Source organism: Cervus canadensis, chromosome 21, assembly GCF_019320065.1.
Source record: "Cervus canadensis isolate Bull #8, Minnesota chromosome 21, ASM1932006v1, whole genome shotgun sequence".
Classification (NCBI taxonomy): Eukaryota; Metazoa; Chordata; class Mammalia; order Artiodactyla; family Cervidae; genus Cervus; species Cervus canadensis.
The window spans coordinates 33885928-33906836 of NC_057406.1; the positions used below are offsets into that span (position 1 = coordinate 33885928).

At 36.2% G+C, this 20909-nt stretch overlaps 1 protein-coding gene across 3 annotated transcripts in view; it reads right to left on the reverse strand.

Annotated features, from left to right (window-relative positions):
* Positions 1–20909, reverse strand: part of KRAS (KRAS proto-oncogene, GTPase) — a 44280-nt gene that overhangs the window by 11294 nt on the left and 12077 nt on the right. For all 3 annotated transcript variants that reach the window (XM_043441327.1, XM_043441328.1, XM_043441326.1), the window contains exons 3-4: positions 6751–6929; positions 5600–5759 (exon numbers count right to left, since the gene is read on the reverse strand). In XM_043441327.1, coding sequence (XP_043297262.1) covers positions 5600–5759; positions 6751–6929 — 339 coding nt within the window. The remainder of the gene's footprint in view (positions 1–5599; positions 5760–6750; positions 6930–20909) is intronic.

Sequence of the window (20909 nt, forward strand, 5' to 3'; positions counted from 1 at the left end):
TTTAAAATTCATAAAATTAAGTTTCAGTTAAGTAGGGATTTAAATAATGTTAATTATATATTAATATGTACCTCTGAAGTTATTGTATCAACTTGTGATATAAAAATCTGTATACTTTTAATGAAATCAATTTAATCAACTAGATAACTAAGCCAACTACAAAATAAAAATTCCAACTATTTTATGAAATCATTAAATGTTGGTACTTTAAATGAAACAGCCACATGTACCCATGTATAAAATTTTTAATATTTTGTATTTATCACTACTGTCTAAGAGGAGTGGGTTTGTTTTTAAAAAATTACTATTCTCACTATTAGATAAATAATTGAGGTATTAAAAGAGCTTTAGTAATGCATATAAAATATAAAGCATGTGCTGACATTTAAGATATCTTCACAAATGATTCTCTTTTCAATTTGAAAATTAATGCAAGAAATTTCACATATATGTATATACAAATAAAAAAAAACAGGTAAAGCTCATATTTTTAAGAATAAAAACTCTCATTCCTGTTTAAAAAAGAAGGTATAAGGTCAGTGTAGAAGTACTGAAATATTCTATGATGGAGGAAAAAAACAGGGTTTGTTGCTCTACTAATTTAGCAGAAGCAAATTTTGATTGTAATTTATTTCTAAAACTAGTTTGAATGTGTCTACTTTTTAAGTATGCACATCCCATCACCAAAATCAGAATATATGATTTCTGTTTCCAGCAATGCAGAGAGAGAGTTGGAAGCCAATAATTAAAAAGAACTGTACTACCCGCCACCAAGAATTCAGTATCAGGACCTCAGAGGCTAAGATAATTAACAACACCAACAAACACCAAGTCATTCCAGAATGACTTTTTCATTTCTCATCTTTACTAACAGAAAATTTAAACTAGATTTTAAAGAATCAGTTATTTACCATATTTTCTCAGACTTAATTACTTATTTCTTGATAATATGCTTTAATGTCAGACTGACATGAAGAGAACATTACTGATCCTTGTATGTACCTTAAACCACTGGCACAAAACACTGGTTTCATATTCCAGAATTTGTAGGTAATTTTAAAAGATTAAGCACAGCGAAAACAGATGTTTAATACCCACTGTGGCTAGTTGCTAAGGTCTTAACCGGCACACAATGATTTAGTCTTGAGACTATGGCTTGTTGCCACAATATACTCATCTGCAGATCTCACTGATTAAAGAACTGAGACACAACCGCGTACTGTAGGAGCAAAAGTGCATGTGTCTATGTATGTAAATTTTTAAATAAGTTTTTAAAGATATATTTGTACATTTTCTTAAATCAAGAGATTTGGCAGTACTTTCAGCTCAGTCATTATCTGAAAACATACTGTGGAGACTATGGAAATACAGCACTTCAGTACAGGAGAAAGAACTGTTAACCACATCATTCTGTATCCTGGTGCCTATAATGTTTTCACTAACCAATTCAATTTTAAACAAGCACTTGTTCCAGCTGAACAGTTTACCATCTGCCAAAACTCTTTCAATGAAATAACACTTCAAATACCTGAACCGTAGACAGATGCAAGAATACTAGCCTCGCTGTGTTGCTGTTCAGTCATTACGTTGTGTCCAGCTCTTTGCAACCCCAGGGACTGCAGCACACCAGGCTCCCCTGTCCCTCACTATCTCCTGGAGTTTGCTCAGATTCAAGTCCATTGCGTCAGTGAGGCCACCCAACCATCTCATCCTCTGTCACCCCTCTTCTACCCTTCTTGGGGGAGAGCAATGGGAGGAACAAGATGTATTCTAAGAAGCAACTCTGCATCGCTGAATTGGAAAGAAACCTTGCCGAACGATAACCCACCTCAGGAACTACTGAACTGCTTCAGAGGCTGTGCTATGCGTTGGTGCACAGCAGGTCCTCAGTTAATTGTTTTGTTTAGTTTTAACTCTTAAAAAGCAAAGTTCAAAATATCAATCTTTTGTACACAACCCCAACTACTGCTAAACAGAGAAATGTGGCACCTAAGAACGTTTTTTATTTGGTTTGCTTTGCTAAAACAGTTTGATCATAAGCTTTCTTTAACGGAGGTCTTCCAACAACTATATTTATGTATCTAGAAATTAACAACAACAAAACAGAAAATTATTTTGTTTTTATTTTTAAAAAAATTTTTAAACTTAAAACATTTTTAAGTTCATAAAACAAATTTCCACATTATGCTCAAACTGAGACCTCCAGAAAGCAAAAAAGCTGAATCAGAAATAACAGATACTCAGAGAATTCTGCTTTTGTCATCCACTTTCCTGAATGCTCCCCACTTTTGATTTTAGCAGACTGGAAAACACACTGCTGATTACCATGATGTCAACAATTTGGTTTCAACACGTTCGTGAACACTGCCATGCACTGCCCAGAGGCCAGAAAAATGTCATCTATAGACAGCGGACTTTATTATACTCTTGGGACACAGGGACCTGATACAGCCTACCTGCAGAAACAAAAACTACCTTGGCCTTTCAGATTGGACTAAAATGATAATTGAAAACTATAATTTTATAAAAATATAAAATAATTATATTTTAGCCATAAAAATGGGCTTTTTAAAATAAACTAAGTTGGTAAAACATATAGTCTGCAACCCTTACATTAAAAATACTAGAGTAAAGCTCCTACTTCTCTTTCATAAATTACACAAATTTTACTTTAAAATTACTAATGTTAGCCTATAAAATTTAAGTTGAAAGTCTGACCTAACTTCTCCTGTCTGGTCAAAGAATACTGTTCCCTAGAGAATCAACAACCAGCACAGTACAACCCACAAGCCCAATGCAGCCACAGCCTATATTTTTGTACTGCCCACAAGTTAAGTGATTTTTGCATTTTTAAAGAGCTATAAGAAAAAAAAAATGCAACAGATATTACTTGTGGCCCAAAAGTCTAAAGTATTTATCATCTGACCCTCTGCAGAAAAAGCCTGCCAGCCCCTGACTTTTATCTATGAAAGTTCTAAATGCATGTCCTGTTCCTACTAACTTGAATGTAACTTTCTCTTGTTCTGTGTGTTAAGTTCATGCTCAAGACCAGAACAGGGCATGCAACAAGTAGCTGCTGACAAACTACAATGAGGATATGCATATTCATCTTGCTCAAATCATAAGTAAATAATAGGAGATGACTGTCACAATGTTCTGCAGAAAATAGGGCTTCAAATTTTCACAAAAACTGGAGATGTAAATTAAAATTTATAGAAATTTACATATTTCATTTTCTCAATTACTTGGAATAGTTATTTCAAGTCTTCTAAGAGCATGCAAATATCAAATTAATTTCAACAGAGAGAAATGAATAAACTTTTGAGAGATAAATCAACAAGTCCATATAATAGAGAAATCAAAGATCAGAAACTAAATATCAAAGCTGTAGTTTAGCACCATAAATTACATAACCAGATCAATGAAACAGGATATAAATATAAGAAAAGCTGAGGGCTAGAAGGTTAAGGAATAAAGTACAAGTATTTCTTTGTAATATATCACTGTATATTTTAATTCGATGATCCGTAAAAATGTCTACAAAACAAATTCAGGTTAATCCACTAGGTATCACATACCTACACTACCTTCCCTACCCCTCCCTCCACAAAAACCAGTATAAAACCTAAAAATGTATTTTGAAAGGAAACCAGGTAGTTTTCCGATTAGTTATGAATGCTGTGGTGTATTAGAGTATTAATGTCAAACACTAAGGATCAGTATTACTTCTGAGGTAGTAACCACACAACAAGGAAAGGAGAGACAACTATTTCAGGCTCTTGTATCAAATGGGAGTGGAGGGCGACACTGCACAAGTAACGCCTTCTTCTTCTGTCCTTTGTTACCTTTCCACTCCAGATGTGGTCCATGTACCAAAGGCAGCATCACCTGAGAGCTTGTTAAAAATGCAGACTCACAGCTTCCAACCTAGACCCTTACTCTAATTCAGAATTAGAACCTGGATTTGAATAAGCAGCCCAGTTGATTCTTATGCATATTAAAGTATGAGAAGTACAGCTTAATTTGCAGCCCTTTACAACATCAGGCAAAGTCTCTTATTAGACTTTTTTCTTTCCTTTGTACAATGTACACTAATATGCCTCCCAATCTAAAATATTTATTTTTAAAGTTATAAATAAGTTAATAAAATGTTAATGTGTATAATCTAGGTAGCAGGTTTGCAAATGCTTTCAGTAAAAATCCTTCAATTTTATATCTGAAAAATTTTCATATGAAAGTGGGAGAAAAAGTTACAATGTTACAATCATGTTTTCTGAGTATTTCCTAAGGGAAATCCAGGATTCTAGTCAGAGAAGACCAGTACAAACACGATAAAAATCAAACCTCTTCCTAGTCTTTGGGACTTGGGAATGCTATGAATAAAATCTTAATTCTTCCAAAGTAAAATGAAGTAACGTATATACCAAGTATTTCTGTAACTTATAAATCAGGTTTTAGAATGAGATAATCTGTATTATGGTTAAAAACTATAGTAATTCAGCTTTTGATTCCAAATGAAGACTTAGAATTTTTTTTTTTTCCACTGTGTACCAAACCTAGAAAGTGGTACATATAATCTTCCACCAGGGAAGCAAACATATATGTATTAGCTGAGTGATGGTTTACTTTTAAAATTTTTATCCCTTTACAAAATTCAGTGAAAGATCTAGATGTTTTTATCAATTTAACCATGTAATACGTGTTCATCAATTTTCTTACCTTCTAGCACGATAAAGTTAAATTCCATGAGATTGGTTTTCCAGGCCATAACCAGACAAGGCCCCAAACAAATGTTCACCTTATATGGAACATACTAGTATTCCATCATAACATTACATATTCCTTTCTAGGAATTTATTCACTCTATATGTTAAACTCTTATTTCACAAAAAGAGGTTAAATCATATCAATTAATTTTACCTAGGGAAAAAGTTACTTTTAAAATAATTTTTGAAATAAAATTCAGGATCAATCTGGTGATGGTGTTTTTTCTTTCAGAACAACACAGTAAATGAATAACTGAGAATTCCTATTTGCTTTCTAAATATTCTCCTGCCTTAATGAAAACTTCCCCGAAAAACAAATATATCCTTTAAAAGAATATTCTAGCAAAGTAAAATTCTCCAAACACACATTTAATCTAGAAACATATGACATAATATTCTTAAAAGCACTTCAAAAATAGGAAACTCAAAATTTGTCTCCCTGTTCTTTAATTTTAAAAATAAAACAGTAAAAAAAAAAAAATTCCTACATTTCTTGAATCCTGATATATATATAAGTTGTGCTGAACTGTTCATTGTGGAAAGAAACCAAAGCCAAAAATAACGCATGGACACTGGAATGTGGACTGCCCTCTCATATCCTTTAGAGAACATTTATCAAGTAAATATTGTTTTACTTCCTACTTTAGTATAATGGGAAAAAAAATCAACAGTTATGCTATCAGGTATGTACATTTATTAATGTTCACGCATTCCTGCTCCCAAAATGACATTATTGGAATATATATTAGTAAATTGTGATTAATGATTAAAATCACTTGATATAGTTTGAGAGGACAGATTTGTTATTTACTGTTATTTACAATTTTACTTACCTGTCTTGTCTTTGCTGATGTTTCAATAAAAGGAATTCCGTAACTTCTTGCTAAGTCCTGAGCCTGTTTTGTGTCTACTGTTCTAGAAGGCAAATCACATTTATTTCCTACTAGAACCATAGGTACATCTTCAGAGTCTTTAACTCTTTTTATTTGTTCTCTGGGGAGGGAAAAAAAAAGTTATAGCACAGGAGTTAGTAACAAAAATCTTTCAAAATTGTTCACAACTTTGTCTCATAAAATATGGTTAAAAGGTTGTAAATGTAATTCCTAGTTCCCATCACACCAAATTTTCCTTTCTCCTCCTCCTACTTATTTTTCTCTATTCTAAACAGAACTTCTATGTCTTTTAAAAGATCAAATATCCAGAAATATAGTAGTACTAGGTTCATATGCAGGTAGGTCACAATGATAAAACAGAAATAATGAAAAATTCTAGGCCAAAAAAGTACTATGCCTAATTTTTAAAATTATAATCTTAAAAACACATACTTTATATGTTGTTAAACGTACATATATAGAATTAATGTTTTTATAAAAACATGAATTACAACATTAATATATTTTTAACTTTCCATTCTTAAAAAAGAGCATTTCAAGTGGAAAGATTTTATTTCTATGTGAACAATTATTTTAATAAAAGTAATCAATTTTGAGCAAATTCGCCAAGATTCTTTAAAAACTGTATTAACACTTCAGTCTTTTAACTTCAGAGTTGTGTTTTTTCCTTAATTATCTAAAGCCAGTATTTATTTGATTCCAAGAAATGCCACACTAAATGGTCTTATTTTTTAAGGCTATTCAAGTGGCGCCATCTCAATTATCTTTTCACATTTTTGTTCATGGTTTTCATTTTTATGATGGATCTAGCATAAAGCTTTGCTTCTTCAGTACAGAGTGGTTAAGAGCACAGGTTTTAGAGTCAAATAGGCCTGCTTTTCAATTCCAGCATTGCCACTGTTTGATCTGGAACAAGTTGCTCAACTGCTCCAATCCCTAAGATTTCATTTGCAAAACAGGGATATTACCTACCTCACAAAAATTATTTTAGTTTAAATTAGATAATTTGTGCATGGCAGTTAGCAAAGACTCAATAAACGGAGATACAATTACTCCTCAATGTCAACTGATTTTATTCAACTTAAACCCACCTATAATGGTGAATATCTTCAAATGATTTAGTATTATTTATGGCAAATACACAAAGAAAGCCCTCCCCAGTCCTCATGTACTGGTCCCTCATTGCACTGTACTCCTCTTGACCTGCTGTGTCGAGAATATCCAAGAGACAGGTTTCTCCATCAATTACTACTTGTTTCCTGTAGGAATCCTGAGAAGGGAGAAACACAGTCTGGGTTATCATGGTGCACCTTTTACTTCTAATAAGGTGTTAAAGACACAACTCACGAACAAAAACCAATCCAATTCAAAACTGGGCAAATTGAATAGACAGGTTTCTAAAGAAAATACACAATGGCCAATAAGTACATGCAAAGATGTTCAACCTCATTCAGGAAATGCAAATCAAAACGACAATGAGCTACCACTTCACTCCTATTAGGGTGGCTATTTAAAAAAAAAAAAAAAGGTAATATAATAAGTGCTAGTAAGGATGCAGACAAACTCGATCCATCAATTCCATTCCTAGGTATGTTAACAAAAGAACTGAAAGCAGAAACTCAAATGCTTGTATGCCAATGGTCATAGAAGCATTACTTACAATAGCTAACATGTAGAAACAACTCAAGTGTTTGTTGGATAAAATGAATGGATAAACAAAATGTGGTGTGGCGCCATGACTGTACACACACACACACACACACACACACACACACACACAGTGGAATATTATTCAGCCATAAAAAGGAATGAAATTTTGATATATGCTATACAACATGGATGAACCTTGAAAACATTATGCTAAATGAAGTCTGACACAAAAAGACATTCTATGATTCCATTTACATTGAGATACCTAGAAAAATTCAAGTCACAGAGACAAAAAGTAGGAAAGAGATTACCTGGGGCTGAGGATAGGGGAACTGGAGAGTTATTATTTAATGGGCACAGAGTTTCAGTTTGGGATGAGGAAAAAGTTCTGGAAACAGACAGAGCTAATGGTTGTCCAATGTTGTGAATTTACTTAATGTCACTCAACTGTACACTTAAAATTATGGCAATGATAAATTTTATGTGTATCTTACCACAGTTTTAAAAAAGTTTTTTTTTTAAAAAGTGTTATAAGAAGATTCAACAATGCAAATGCACAGATCAATAACAAGAAGACCCAAAATTCTCTATAAAGAAAAATAATTACTACAAAATGGGATAGCTCTATCACTCCTACTATTCTGGATGATTTAGGTGGCAAGAAAAACCAAGCAACTTACAAATAATTGCCGTGCATCTATTTTACCTATAGTCAAGGAAATTCATAAGAGAATAGTCAATACTGAGAATTTTCATACCCTCCATAGTCCATTTCTACAGTCCTGGGAACAATATTTAACAGTCAGATAGATACTACGAAAATGCTAAAGAGAATGATTGTTCTGTCTGCAAATTCTGTGAGATCCCTAGTGAAAAAGAGAGGGAGTGGAGAAGAAAAGAGAGAGAGTTGGATATCTTAGAGACACTGCAACTCAAAGAGGGAGTAAAGAAAAGAGGGTGAATAACATAACAGAATCTTGAAACGAAATTTGACTTTCCTCTGACTTTTGATTAGTGTGTGTGTATCTACTCAGTCACTCACTCACTCGTGTCCACTCTTTGTGACCCTGTGGGCTGTAGCCTGACAGACTCCCCGTCGGTGGGGTCTCCCAGGCAAGAATACTGGAGTGGGTTACCAGTCTCTTCTCCAGGGGATCTCCCCGACCCAGGGATCAAACCCGCATATCCTGCATTGGTAAGCGGATTCTTTACCACTGAGCCACCTGGGAACCTTTTGATTAATCCTTATGCCTAAAAGATTTCACACAGTCTGCCAAAATAGACTTCAAAAAATAAGGGAGAGAGCTGGTGTAAGGTGAGGTCATAAGTATAAGCCTAAGGACACTGTTTCTTCTTGTTCCACCTTTAGTTCATGGATTACTTTACAAACCAATCCATTATTTAAAAACTGGTCATTAGAAATTATGTTTTTGGTAAAATGTTTGGAAAAATGTTCACAGCATACAGAGTATTCTAAGATACACATGTGGCATATTCCCAGTATCTCTACACATCTGTATAAACATATCTACATATACATTAAAAAACTCATGGTGGTATGTATATTAATGTTAACAAAGGGTATGTCTCTGATGGAAAGAATTAATCTAAGAAATAATTGATTACTTATCTTTTTTAGGTAACATTATTTTTAATGTATTTCTTTCTTTGCCTCTTAATTTTTAAAAGTGTGAAAGATTACCATATTAGACTATGATCTTGTGCTTATCTTTTAAACTGTATTTTCCAAATGTTTATAATAAAAAGCTGTTTATCTCACTAGTCAGAAAAAAAATGATGAATATTTAATTTTCCAAACAAGAAGCTCTTGACCAAAGATTTGAACATTTGGTTGACATTTTATTTTAGCCTAATAGAGTTGGACACAACTGAGCGACTAAACAACAAAAAAAACAACAAATTTCCTTAATTACCTACTTGAAAGAACTCCTGTATATTATAAATTATTTAATAAAAACCAGTGTTTTCAAGGTATAATGAAAGAGCAGGAATTGAGAGCAAAGTACAGTGTATTCAAGTCAATCCATTCATTACCCAAGTGTGGCTACTGAGCATGTAAAACAGACCAAAGACTTTTCCTCACAGTCTTCACTTGCCAATACTAGCACAAATTAACCTTATGGTTAATAGTTTCTTTAGTCTTTGAAGTTTCCTATCAACAATGAATTAAAGACTATAGTTTCTGGAGCCATACAGATTTATACCTAAGGCGTGGCTGGAGGATCACTCACATGTGACCACAGATACTGCCTCTAAAACAAACACCTAAGTAAATTCCCATTTACAAAATTTTCAAACACTCTGTGTTTCAAATGTATGTAATGTGGAATAGTAGCAGTTTCTGCACGTATTTCACAGCATGTTCCCAGGATGAACACTCCATCAAAGAGACTGGGAAACTGGGAAAGCAGTCTCTATTCATTCCTATTATCTTTTCCCTTCTAAGCCCTAAAGATACTGACAGCAAAGTTCTGACTCACATTCTGCTATTGAAAAAAAATAATCTACAACCTGCCTATAAACAATGAGGTGGAATCTGCTGATTACAAAGAATAGGTTTAGGTTAAAAACGTAAACCAGTATTTCCCAAGTTAATTTTAACTAGAGTCATCCTTAGAAGCATAACTAGTCACTGAGCTATATAAAAAGGCAATACAACTTGGTAAAAATTTAAGAACAAAAGTGTTACATGGTGAGATGTGATCTGAAAAGAACTGACAGGTTTTAAGACAAAGCAGACAGCAAGCGCAACAAAAATGACACTTGAATACTAGAGAGTTTGTTCCAGCTTCAGGGCAGCCCTAAGAAAAAAAGTATATGGAGGTAGGAAAAAATGTATGCATCAACGGAGACTCTTTCCCAAGATGAAAAGCCTAAATAAGCAAACTACTGCCCACAGGCCAAATCCTGCTCACTTGTTTTTGTGTGGCCTATGAGCCAAGAATAGTGTCTAGGTTTCTAAATGGTTGTTAAAAAAAAAAAAAGATAATGTGACAAAGAACCAAATGATGCTGAACAGAAGTTTGCCAACCCCGCTCTAAGCTAATAAAACGCCTTATCACAAATCTAAAGTACTCTTAACATATATTACTCCTTTCACTTTTAAAAAACAAATCATCACTGAGAAAATACAGGTTATAAAGCCTAACCAGTTTAAAACCACACATAAATTCCACAATGAAACTAGTTAAAGACAAAGCAAGAAAAGGAATAAGACTACATTTTTAATTAGTGTTATTTCCAGAATAATACTAATAATATAGAATAAACTTTTAGATCAGGTACATATGTTACTAACATCCTCTGGAAACTAGGATAAAAGAAAGTCACTTAAAAACTAACTCAACACAATAAAATGATAAATGAGGGAAAGTAATTCCATAATTTCCCCTTATTCCCAGCTAAAGTACTATTTTTTTAATTTAAACAAGAAAAACTTTTCTAAATGAAATATACTATGCTGGCAAAAGTTAAGCACAGACAGAAGTCAAACATTTCTGGTGATACAGTTAACAGTTACAGCCCTTTGGGAAAGCTAGTACTTACCAAGAGCCACACAAATGTTCATAGCCTTTGACACAGTAATGCTCCTTATGGTAAAGGATGCTAAGAAAATATGGTTTACTTTCAAAAATCTATAGTTAAGAAATATACTTAACACGCATATCCCAAAACATTTTACCAAAAAGCACAATATTACAGACTTTTAATACCCACAATCTTATGCCATTTATCTATTTTCAAAATATACTCCAAATCCAAGAACTCACCACCATCACCCTAGCCCAATGTGCTTGTGTCTCAAGCAATCTCCTACAATTGCTTTCTAGCAGTTGTTGCTAGTCCCACAGCAGCTGGTGATCATATGAAAATTTGCAACTATGTTCTTATGTGTAATTATTCAAGTCTATATCCCCTACTTGGCTTTAAACTCCAGGATGGTTCAGCTTGCATCTGTTTTATTCACTACTATGCACCCTGTGTGTCAGTCTTGAACACAGTAGGTATTCAGTAGTTGAACAAATGAATAAACCGTTCCACTGTAAACATATGCAGGCACTATAAAACAGTCTTATAAAAATAAAAACAGCTAGAAGAATCAACCTCCCTGACTTCAAACTATACTACAAAGCTACAGTCATCAAGACAGTATAGTACTGGCACAAAAAAATAAATATGGACCAATGGAACAACATAGAAGTCCAAAGATAAACCCACGCATATATGGGCACTTTGTCTTTGACAAACAAGGCAAGAATATACAACGGAGAAAAGACAGTGTCTTCAATAAGTGGTGCAATAAGCTGTCCTGGAAAAACTGGACAGCTGCATGTAAAAGAATGAAATTAAGAACACTCCCTAACACCATATACAAAAATAAACTCAAAACAGATTAAATGCTTAAATGTAAGGCCAAAAACTATAACGCTCTTAGAGGAAAACATAGGCAAAACACTCTGACATAAATCGCAGGAAGATTCTCTTTAACACACATCCTAGATTCAGTTCAGTTCAGTTCAGTCACTCAGTCGTGTCCAACTACTTGCGACCCCATGAATCGCAGCACGCCAGGCCTCCCTGTCCATCACCAGCTCCCAAAGTTCACTCAAACTCATGCCCATCGAGTTGCTGATGCCATCCAACCATCTCATCCTCTGTCGTCCCCTTCTCCTCCTGCCCCCAATTCCTCCCAGCATCAGGGCCTTTTCCAATGAGTCAACTCTTCGCATGAGATGGCCAAAGTACTGGAGTTTCAGCTTCAGCATCAGTCCTTCAAATGAATATTCAGGACTGATCTCCTCTAGGATGGACTGGTTGGATCTTCTTGCAGTCCAAGGGACTCTCTAGAGTCTTCTCCAACACCACAGTTCAAAAGCACCAATTCTTCGGCTCTCAGCTTTCTTCACAGTCCAACTCTCACATCCATACATGACCACTGGAAAAACCATAACCTTGACCAGATGGACCTTTGTTGGCAAAGTAATGTCTCTGCCTTTTAATATGCTATCTAGGTTGGTCATAACTTTCCTTCCAAGGAGTAAGCGTCTTTTAATTTCATGGCTGCAATCACCATCTGCAGTGATTTTGGAGCCCCCCAAAAATGAAGTCTGACACTGTTTCCACTCTCTCCCCATCTATTTGCCATGAGGTGATGGGACCAGATGCCATGATCTTAGTTTTCTGAATAAGCTTTAAGCCAACTTTTTCACTCTTCTCTTTCACTTTCATCAAGAGGCTTTTTAGTTCTTCACTTTCTGCCATAAGGGTGGTGTCATCTGCATATCTGAGGTTATTGATGTTTCTTCCGGCAATCTTGATTCCAGCTTGTGCTTCATCCAGCCAGCGTTTCTCATGATGCATATAAGTTAAATAGGCAGGGTGACAATATACAGCCTTGACATACTCCTTTTCCTATTTGGAACCAGTCTGTTGTTCCATGCCCAGTTCTAACTGTTGCTTCCTGACCTGCATACAGGTTTCTCAAGAGGCAGGTCAGGTGATCTGGTATTCCCATCTCTTTCAGAATTTTCCACAGTTTATTGTGATCCACACAGTCAACGGCTTTGGCGTAGGCAATAAAGCAGAAATAGATGTTTTTCTGGAACTCTCTTGCATTTTCGATGATCCAGCGGATACTGGCAATTTGATCTCTGGTTCCTCTGCCTTTTCTAAAACCAGCTTGAACATCTGGAAGTTCTCGATTCACATATTGCTGAAGCCTGGCTTGGAGAATTTTGAGCATTACTTTACTAGCGTGTGAGATGAGTGCAGTTGTGCGGTAGTTTGAGCATTCTTCGGCATTGCCTTTCTTTGGGATTGGAATGAAAACTGACCTTTTCCAGTCCTGTGGCCACTGCTGAGTTTTCCATATTTGCTGACATATTGAGTGCAGCACTTTCACAGCATCATCTTTTAGGATTTGAAATAACTTAACTGGAATTCCATCACATCCACTAGCTTTGTTCATAGTGATGCTTTCTAAGGCCCACTTGACTTCACATTCCAGGATGTCTGGCTCTAGATGAGTGATCACACCATTGTGATTATCTGGGTCGTGAAGATCTTTTTTTGTACAGTGCTTCTGTGTATTATTGCCACCTGTTCTTAATATCTTCTGCTTCTGTTAGGTCCATACCATTTCTGCCTTTATCGAACCCATCCTTGCCTGAAATTTTCCCTTGATATCTCTAATTTTCTTGAAGAGATCTCTAGTCTTTCCCATTCTGTTATTTTCCTCTATTTCTTTGCATTGATCGCTGAGGAAGGCTTTCTTATCTCTCCTTGCTATTCTCTGGAACTCTGCATTCAAATGGGAATATCTTTCCTTTTCTCCTTTGCTTTTTGCTCCTCTTCTTTTCACAGCTATTTGTAAGGCCTCCTCAGACAACGATTTTGCCTTATTGCATTTCTTTTCCATGGGGATGGTCTTGATCCCTGTCTCCTGTACAATGTCACGGACCTCTGTCCATAGTTCATCAGGCACTTTGTCTATCAGATCTAGTCCCTTTAATCTATTTCTCACTTCTACTGTATAGTCATAAGGGATTTGATTTAGGTCATACCTGAATGGTCTAGTGGTTTTCCCTACTTTCTTCAGTTTAAGTCTGAATTTGGCAATAAGGAGTTCATGATCTGAGCCACAGTTGCTCCTGGTCTTGTTTTTGCTGACTGTATAGAGCTTCTCCATCTTTGGCTGCAAAGAATATAATCAATCTGATTTCAGTGTTGACCATTGGTGATGTCCATGTGTAGAGTCTTCTCTTGTGTTGTTGGAAGAGGGTATTTGCTAAGTCCAGTGCATTCTCTTGGCAAAACTCTATTAGCTTTTGCCCTGCTTCATTCCATACTCCAAGGCCAAATTTGCCTGTTACTCCAGCTGTTTCGTGACTTCCTACTTTTGCATTCCAGTCCCCTATAATGAAAAGGACATCTTTTTTGGGTGTTAGTTCTAAAAGGTCTTGTAGGTCTTCATAGAACCATTCAACTTCAGCTTCTTCAGCATTACTGGCTGGGGCATAGGCTTGGATTACCATGATATTGAATGGTTAAAGGAAATAAAAACAAAAATAAACACATGGGACCCAGTAAAACTTAAAAGTTTCTGCACAGCAAAGGAAACTATAAACAAGATGAAGACAACCCTCAAAATGGAAGAAAATAATTGCAAACATAGTAACGAACAGAGGATTAATCTCCAAAATATATAAGCAGCTCATACAGCTTAATGTCAAAAAAAATGAACCCAATCAAAAAATGAGCAGAAGACGTAAACAGACACTTCTCTAAAGAAGACATACAGATGGCCGATAAACACAAGCAAAGATGCTCAACACTGCTCATTATTCAGTTCAGTGGCTCAGTCATGTCCAACTCTTTGTAACCCCATGGACTGCAGCATGCCAGGCTTCCATGTCCATCATCAACCCCCGGAGCTTGCTCAAATTCATGTCCATTGAGTCCCTGATGCCATCCAACCATCTCATCCTCTGTTGTCCCCTTCTCCTCCTGCCTTCAATCTTTCCCAGCATCACGGTCTTTTTCAATGAGTCAGTTCTTCGAATCAGGTGGCCAAAGTATTGGAGCTTCAAACATCAGTCCTTCCAATGAATATTCAGGACTCATTTCCTTTAGAATTGACTGGTTTGATCTCCTTGCTGTCCAAGGGACTCTCAATAGTCTTCTCTAATACCACAGTTCAAAAGCTCATTACCAGTGAAATGCAAATCAAAACTACAAACCTCACACCAGTCAGAATGACCATCATCAAAAAATCTACAAACAATAAATGCTGGAGAGGATGTGGAAGTAAGGGAATCCTGCTGCATAGTTGTTAGAAATGTAAACTGATATATATAGTCACTACAGAGAACAGTATGGAAATTCCTTTAAAAACTAGGAATAAATCTACTGTATGACCCAGCAATCCCACTACTGGGCATACTGAGAAAACCATAATTATAAAAGACATATGTATCCCAATGTTCACTGCAGCAGTATTTACAATAGCCAGGACTTGGAAGCAACCTAGATATCCATCAACAGATGAATGCATGAAGATGTGGTACATATATACAATGGAATATTACTCAGCCATAAAACGGAACGAATTTGAGTCAGTTGTAGTGAGGTGAATGAACCTAGAACCTCTTATACGGAGTGAAATAAATCAGAAAAACAAATATTACATATTAACGCATATATATATGGAATCTAGAAAAGTAGTACTGATGACTCTAACAGAGAACAGACTTGGATACATGGACACAGTCAGGAAAGGTGAGGGTAGGACGAATTGAGAATGCAGTACTGACATACATACACTATCATGCATAAAGTAGACAGTGGGAAGTTGCTATTTAACACAGGGAGCTCAGCCTGGTGCTTTGTGATGACCTACAGGAGAAGGGTGGGGGGAGGGGGAGGAGGCTCAAGAGGGAGGGGATATATATTAATTATGACTGATTCACATTGCTGTATGGCAGAAATCAACACAATAACATAAAGCAATTTTCCACTAATTAAAAAATAATAATAATAAACAGGGTGTACCCATCTCATCACCACTCACTCAACAACAGGTCTTACATTTTTATTTTTCTCAGTGTGTTAGATCAAAAACCCTATTGTTTTAATATCTCTCTTTGAGGACTCGTAATGTTACATAGTTTTTCTTTTTCATATTTATTCATATAACCTTTGTCCTTTGCCCTTTTGGGATTTTTGTCCTTTTTGTACTGACCCAAAGAAAGGCAATGCCAAAGAATGCTCAAACTACCGCACAACTGCACTCATCTCACACGCTAGTAAAGTGATGCTCAAAATTCTCCAAGCCAGGCTTCAGCATTATGTGAACCATGAACTTCCAGATGTTCAAGCTGGTTTTAGAAAAGGCACAGGAACCAGAGATCAAATTGCTAACATCTGCTGGATCATCAAAAAGCAAGAGAGTTCCAGAAAAACATCTATTTCTGCTTTATTGACTATGCCAAAGCCTTTGACTGTGTGGATCACAATAAACTGTGGAAAATTCTAAAAGAGATGGGAATACCAGACCACCTGACCTACCTCTTGAGAAACCTGTATGCAGGTCAGGAAGCAACAGAACTGGGCATGGAACAACAGACTGGTTCCAAATAGGAAAAGAAGTACATCAAGGCTGTATATTGTCACCCTGCTTATTTACCTTATATGCAGAGTACATCATGAGAAACGCTGGGCTGGATGAAGCACAAGCTGGAATCAAGACTGCCAGGAGAAATAACAATAACTTCAGATATGCAGATGACACCACCCTTATGGCAGAAAGTGAAGAACTAAAAAGCCTCTTAATGAAAGTGAAAGAGGAGAGTGAAAAAGTTGGCTTAAAGCTCAACATTCAGAAAACCAAGATCATGGCATCTGGTCCCATCACTTCATGGCAAATAGATGGGGTACAGTGGAAACAGTGGCAGACCTTATTTTTTTGGGCTCCAAAATCACTGCACATGGTGACTGCAGCCATGAAATTAAAAGACGCTTACTCCTTGGAAGGAAAGTTACGACCAACCTAGACAGCATATTAAAAGGCAGACACATTACTTTACCAACAAAGGTCCGTCTAGTCAAGGCTATGGTTTTTCCAGTAGTCATGTATGAATGCGAGAGTTGGACTATAAAGAAAGCTGAGCGCCGAAGAATTGATGCTTTTGAACTGTGGTGCTGGAGAAGACTCTTGAGAGTCCCTTGGACTGCTAGGAGATCCAACCAGTCCATCCTAAAGGAGATCAGTCCTGGGTGTTCATTGGAAGGACTGATGCTGAAGCTGAAACTCCAATACTTTGGCCTCCTGATGCGAAGAGCTGACTCATTTGAAAAGACCTTGATGCTGGGAAAGATTGAGGGCAGGAGGAGAAGGGGACGACAGAGGATGAGATGGTTGGATGGCGTCACCGACTTGATGGACATGAGCTTGAGTAAACTCCAGGAGTTGGTGATGGACAGGGAGGCCTGGAGTGCTGTGGTTCATGGGGTCACAGAGTCGGACAGGACTGAGCGACTGAACTGAACCAGCTGAAGTTTTTTAAAATGTCTTCCAACTTATTAAAGTGCTCTCAAGTGTTGTTTTATGTGCAGAAACTGATCTGTAGACCCAATGGAGGGATTTGAAAGTTAAGAATAAATCTTTCAAGAATGAGATAAACTCACTTATCAGGACATCATTTTGTCATTTTTCTATTATAATTAACAGTAATCAAGTTATTCAGTATGTTCATCTTCTAATATATTCAGCTGAGTTTTCCACTGAGGCAGTTAACCCTGTCATGAGAAGACATATTACAGTAAACAAAAAATCTAAAGAAATGATTAACTTTTACTAAGAGTAATCATTATTACTATTAATAGTAATTATGACAGCCAAGGCTTACTGAACCCTTATTTATATGCAGGATACTGTGATAAGCATATTACATGCCTTACCCCATTTAATCTCCATCTTCATGCTGCTGATTCCATCAGATGCTCTTATAAATATGAACAGGGCTGCTGAAAATGTCAGCTAAAGTATTCTTTGACGATTTACTTTTGAAATGTTTGTAAGATTTTCTTATTGTGCTATTGTAAGTATTCTTCATGTACAGCTATGTAACACCAACAGAAAAAATTGAGAAACTTTTACTCTCTCAATGCTCAAGTATTCTGTTACCCTTCTAAAAGATTCTATCATAGAAAGCATGTATGTGGAAGAATATACATGAACCTAGAAACCAGGTCTCCCAGATTGCAGGTAGATTCTTTACCAGCTGAGCCACAAGGGAAGCCCAAGAATACTGGAGTGGGTAGCCTATCCCTTCTCCAGTGGATCTTCCTGACCCAGGAATCAAAGCAGGGTCTCCTGCAGTGCAGGTGGATTCTTTACAAACTGAGCTATCAGGAAAGCGTATTCCATACACTGGTTATAGATCATCAAAAGTGGTTGTACACAGCTAGTTCTCAAAGACAGCTAGAAACATACAGTAGCCTGGTATGTTAGAATTACAACACAGAAACAAAGAATTTGGGACATACAAACACAGGCTTATTTATTAGTTCATTCCCACCTACGTGGTACTCCTTTCTCCCTTGCATCATACAAACACTTACTAAAAATCTACTAGGTATCAGATACTGTGCCAGGCATTAATAAAGTTTCTAACCTCAAAGAACTAGGTCTGGTGAAAGAGCTATGAATGTAAACACATGATTACAATTCAGTAAAATAAATGCAAAATGCCTTATGTAGAACAAGATAGCAAATAGAAGAAGAGATCAACTTTGCTTATATGAATTAAAAAAGACAGGAGGACCACTCCAGGCAGAAAGGTGCAAAGAGATTGCACAAAAACATGAAACAGCATGTTGAGTACATGGAACCAAGAAGTCCCTCTAAGAGACTATAGGCAATTAGAAGTGAAACTGCACCATCAAGCAGAGGCCAGGTTATGGAGGGTCTAATAAGCCATATTAAGAAGTTTTGAACTTCACTGTATACTAAGTCATGAAAAGGTTTTTAAGTAGGGGGAGGATCAAATTGACATGATTCACTATTAGTATGGTTCACAGCATTATTATGACAAATTATAGAAAGAGCCCAGACTAGAGGCTGGAAGATGAGTTTCAGAAACTTTTACAAGAACCTGAAGTAAGGCAGCAACAGGAGTAAGATGGAGAAGATTAAACAGTTTTAATGAATACTTAATGGGTGAAACAGACAGAAAAACCTTTACATATCCCTTGCAGCAATGTTTACAGCACTGTCATTCAAAATAGCCTGAAAGAGAAAACGATCCAAATGCCCATCCACTGATGAACACATAAACAAATATTCATACAAGAGAATATTATTCAGCCATGAAGAGGAATGAAGTATCGAAACGTGACAACATAGATGAACCTTGAAAAATTATCCTACATGAAGGAAGCCAGACACAGAAGGCCACATATTGCATGATTTCAGTTAAATGAAATATTCAGAATAGGCAAATCCATGGAGACAGAAAATGGATTAACAGTTGCCAGGGGCTGACTGGAGAAGGGTTTGGGTCATAACTGCTAACTGGTATAGACTTAAATAGGGTGATGGTGATAGTTGTGTAACTTTGTGAATATACTAAAAACCACTGAAGTGTACATTTTAAGAGGGTGAATTTTATGTTATGTGAATTATATTTCCACTGTTTTAAATGGCACGGCTAACTGTTTAGAGATGAGAACTTAGGAGGAAGGGAAAGGGAAAAGATGGGTTCAATTTGAGGCATGTTGAATTTCGTGTTTGTAGGTTGCTCTGGTGCTATGACCTGCAGGCAGCTTTGATACACAGGTCTGATGCTCAGGGCCGAAGTCATCCAAACTGGATATGTTCCTGAACCCTGCATATGTGGCAGCTGCAGAACCCCACTTACTTGTGGTGTGCATGCGTGCAGCTGCGTAGTCGTGTCCGACTCTTTATGACCCTTTGAACTGTAGCCCATGAGGCTCCTCTGTCCATGGGATTTCCCACGCAAGAACACTGGAGCAGGCTGCCATTTCCTTCTCCAGGGTTACCTTCCCAACCCAGGGATCAAACCCACATCTCCCGTGTCTTCTGCACTGCAGGAAATCTTCTTTACCCACTGAGCCATCATGGAAGGCCACTTGTGGTATGTGAGTATGCACAAACTACTTAATCTCTAGTGTACTCTAAGCTATCATTCCTTTAGCTATAAAAGTGGGTAAATAATAATACACAGAACTTTGTATACAAGTTAGAATTAAAGACCACGAAAATTCCTTTATAAAATGCAAAGTCCTATAAAAAGCTAACTGAACGTCTACTCCTGGACTACTTTTCCCAAAACCACTCACTGTATTTCAAAATAAATATAATGCAGTTAGATAAGATCCAGGGAAAAAGAGCTAAAACTCTTGAGGTTTATGAAGGATTTCTGTATTGATTAGGGAGCAAGGGTGTTAAAAGAGCTTGTTCTCACGGTAGAATTCTGATTAAGACATTCATTAAAAGAAAGAATAAAGAAAACAAAGACTTCTTTCAAATAATGGATATTTGAAATTATAAAAACACATTGACTCTTAGCTTAGGACTAGAGAGAATAAAATGGGTACTATGCCCAAGAGATAAAACTAGTTCAAAAATCTGAATAAACTCAAGGAAAATTTGAATGACAAATTTTGAAAATAAGGATATTATAAGCCTATATCTGTAACCTGTTGAAGTCATGTGGCATTCTCCCACAAATTATCACTTGATGCCAAGGTCAGATTGGATCCATAATGGATCCAATGGATCCAATTGGATCCAATATATGAAAATTATATTGGCATCTGTAATTATTAAGATTGGATCCATAATGGATCCAATTTCTTACAGATGCCAATATAATTTTCATATATTGAATTATGTACCTCTCAGCTATTCTTTAATTGGCCTAATACCAATTTCTTTGTATATTTTTATCTCTAATACATCTGTATTATTCAATTCCTCAAGGTTTTAAAAGGGGGGAAGAAAATAAATATGAAGTAATCTAATAGTACCTAATACTCTAGTGACTCTTCTCCCTCA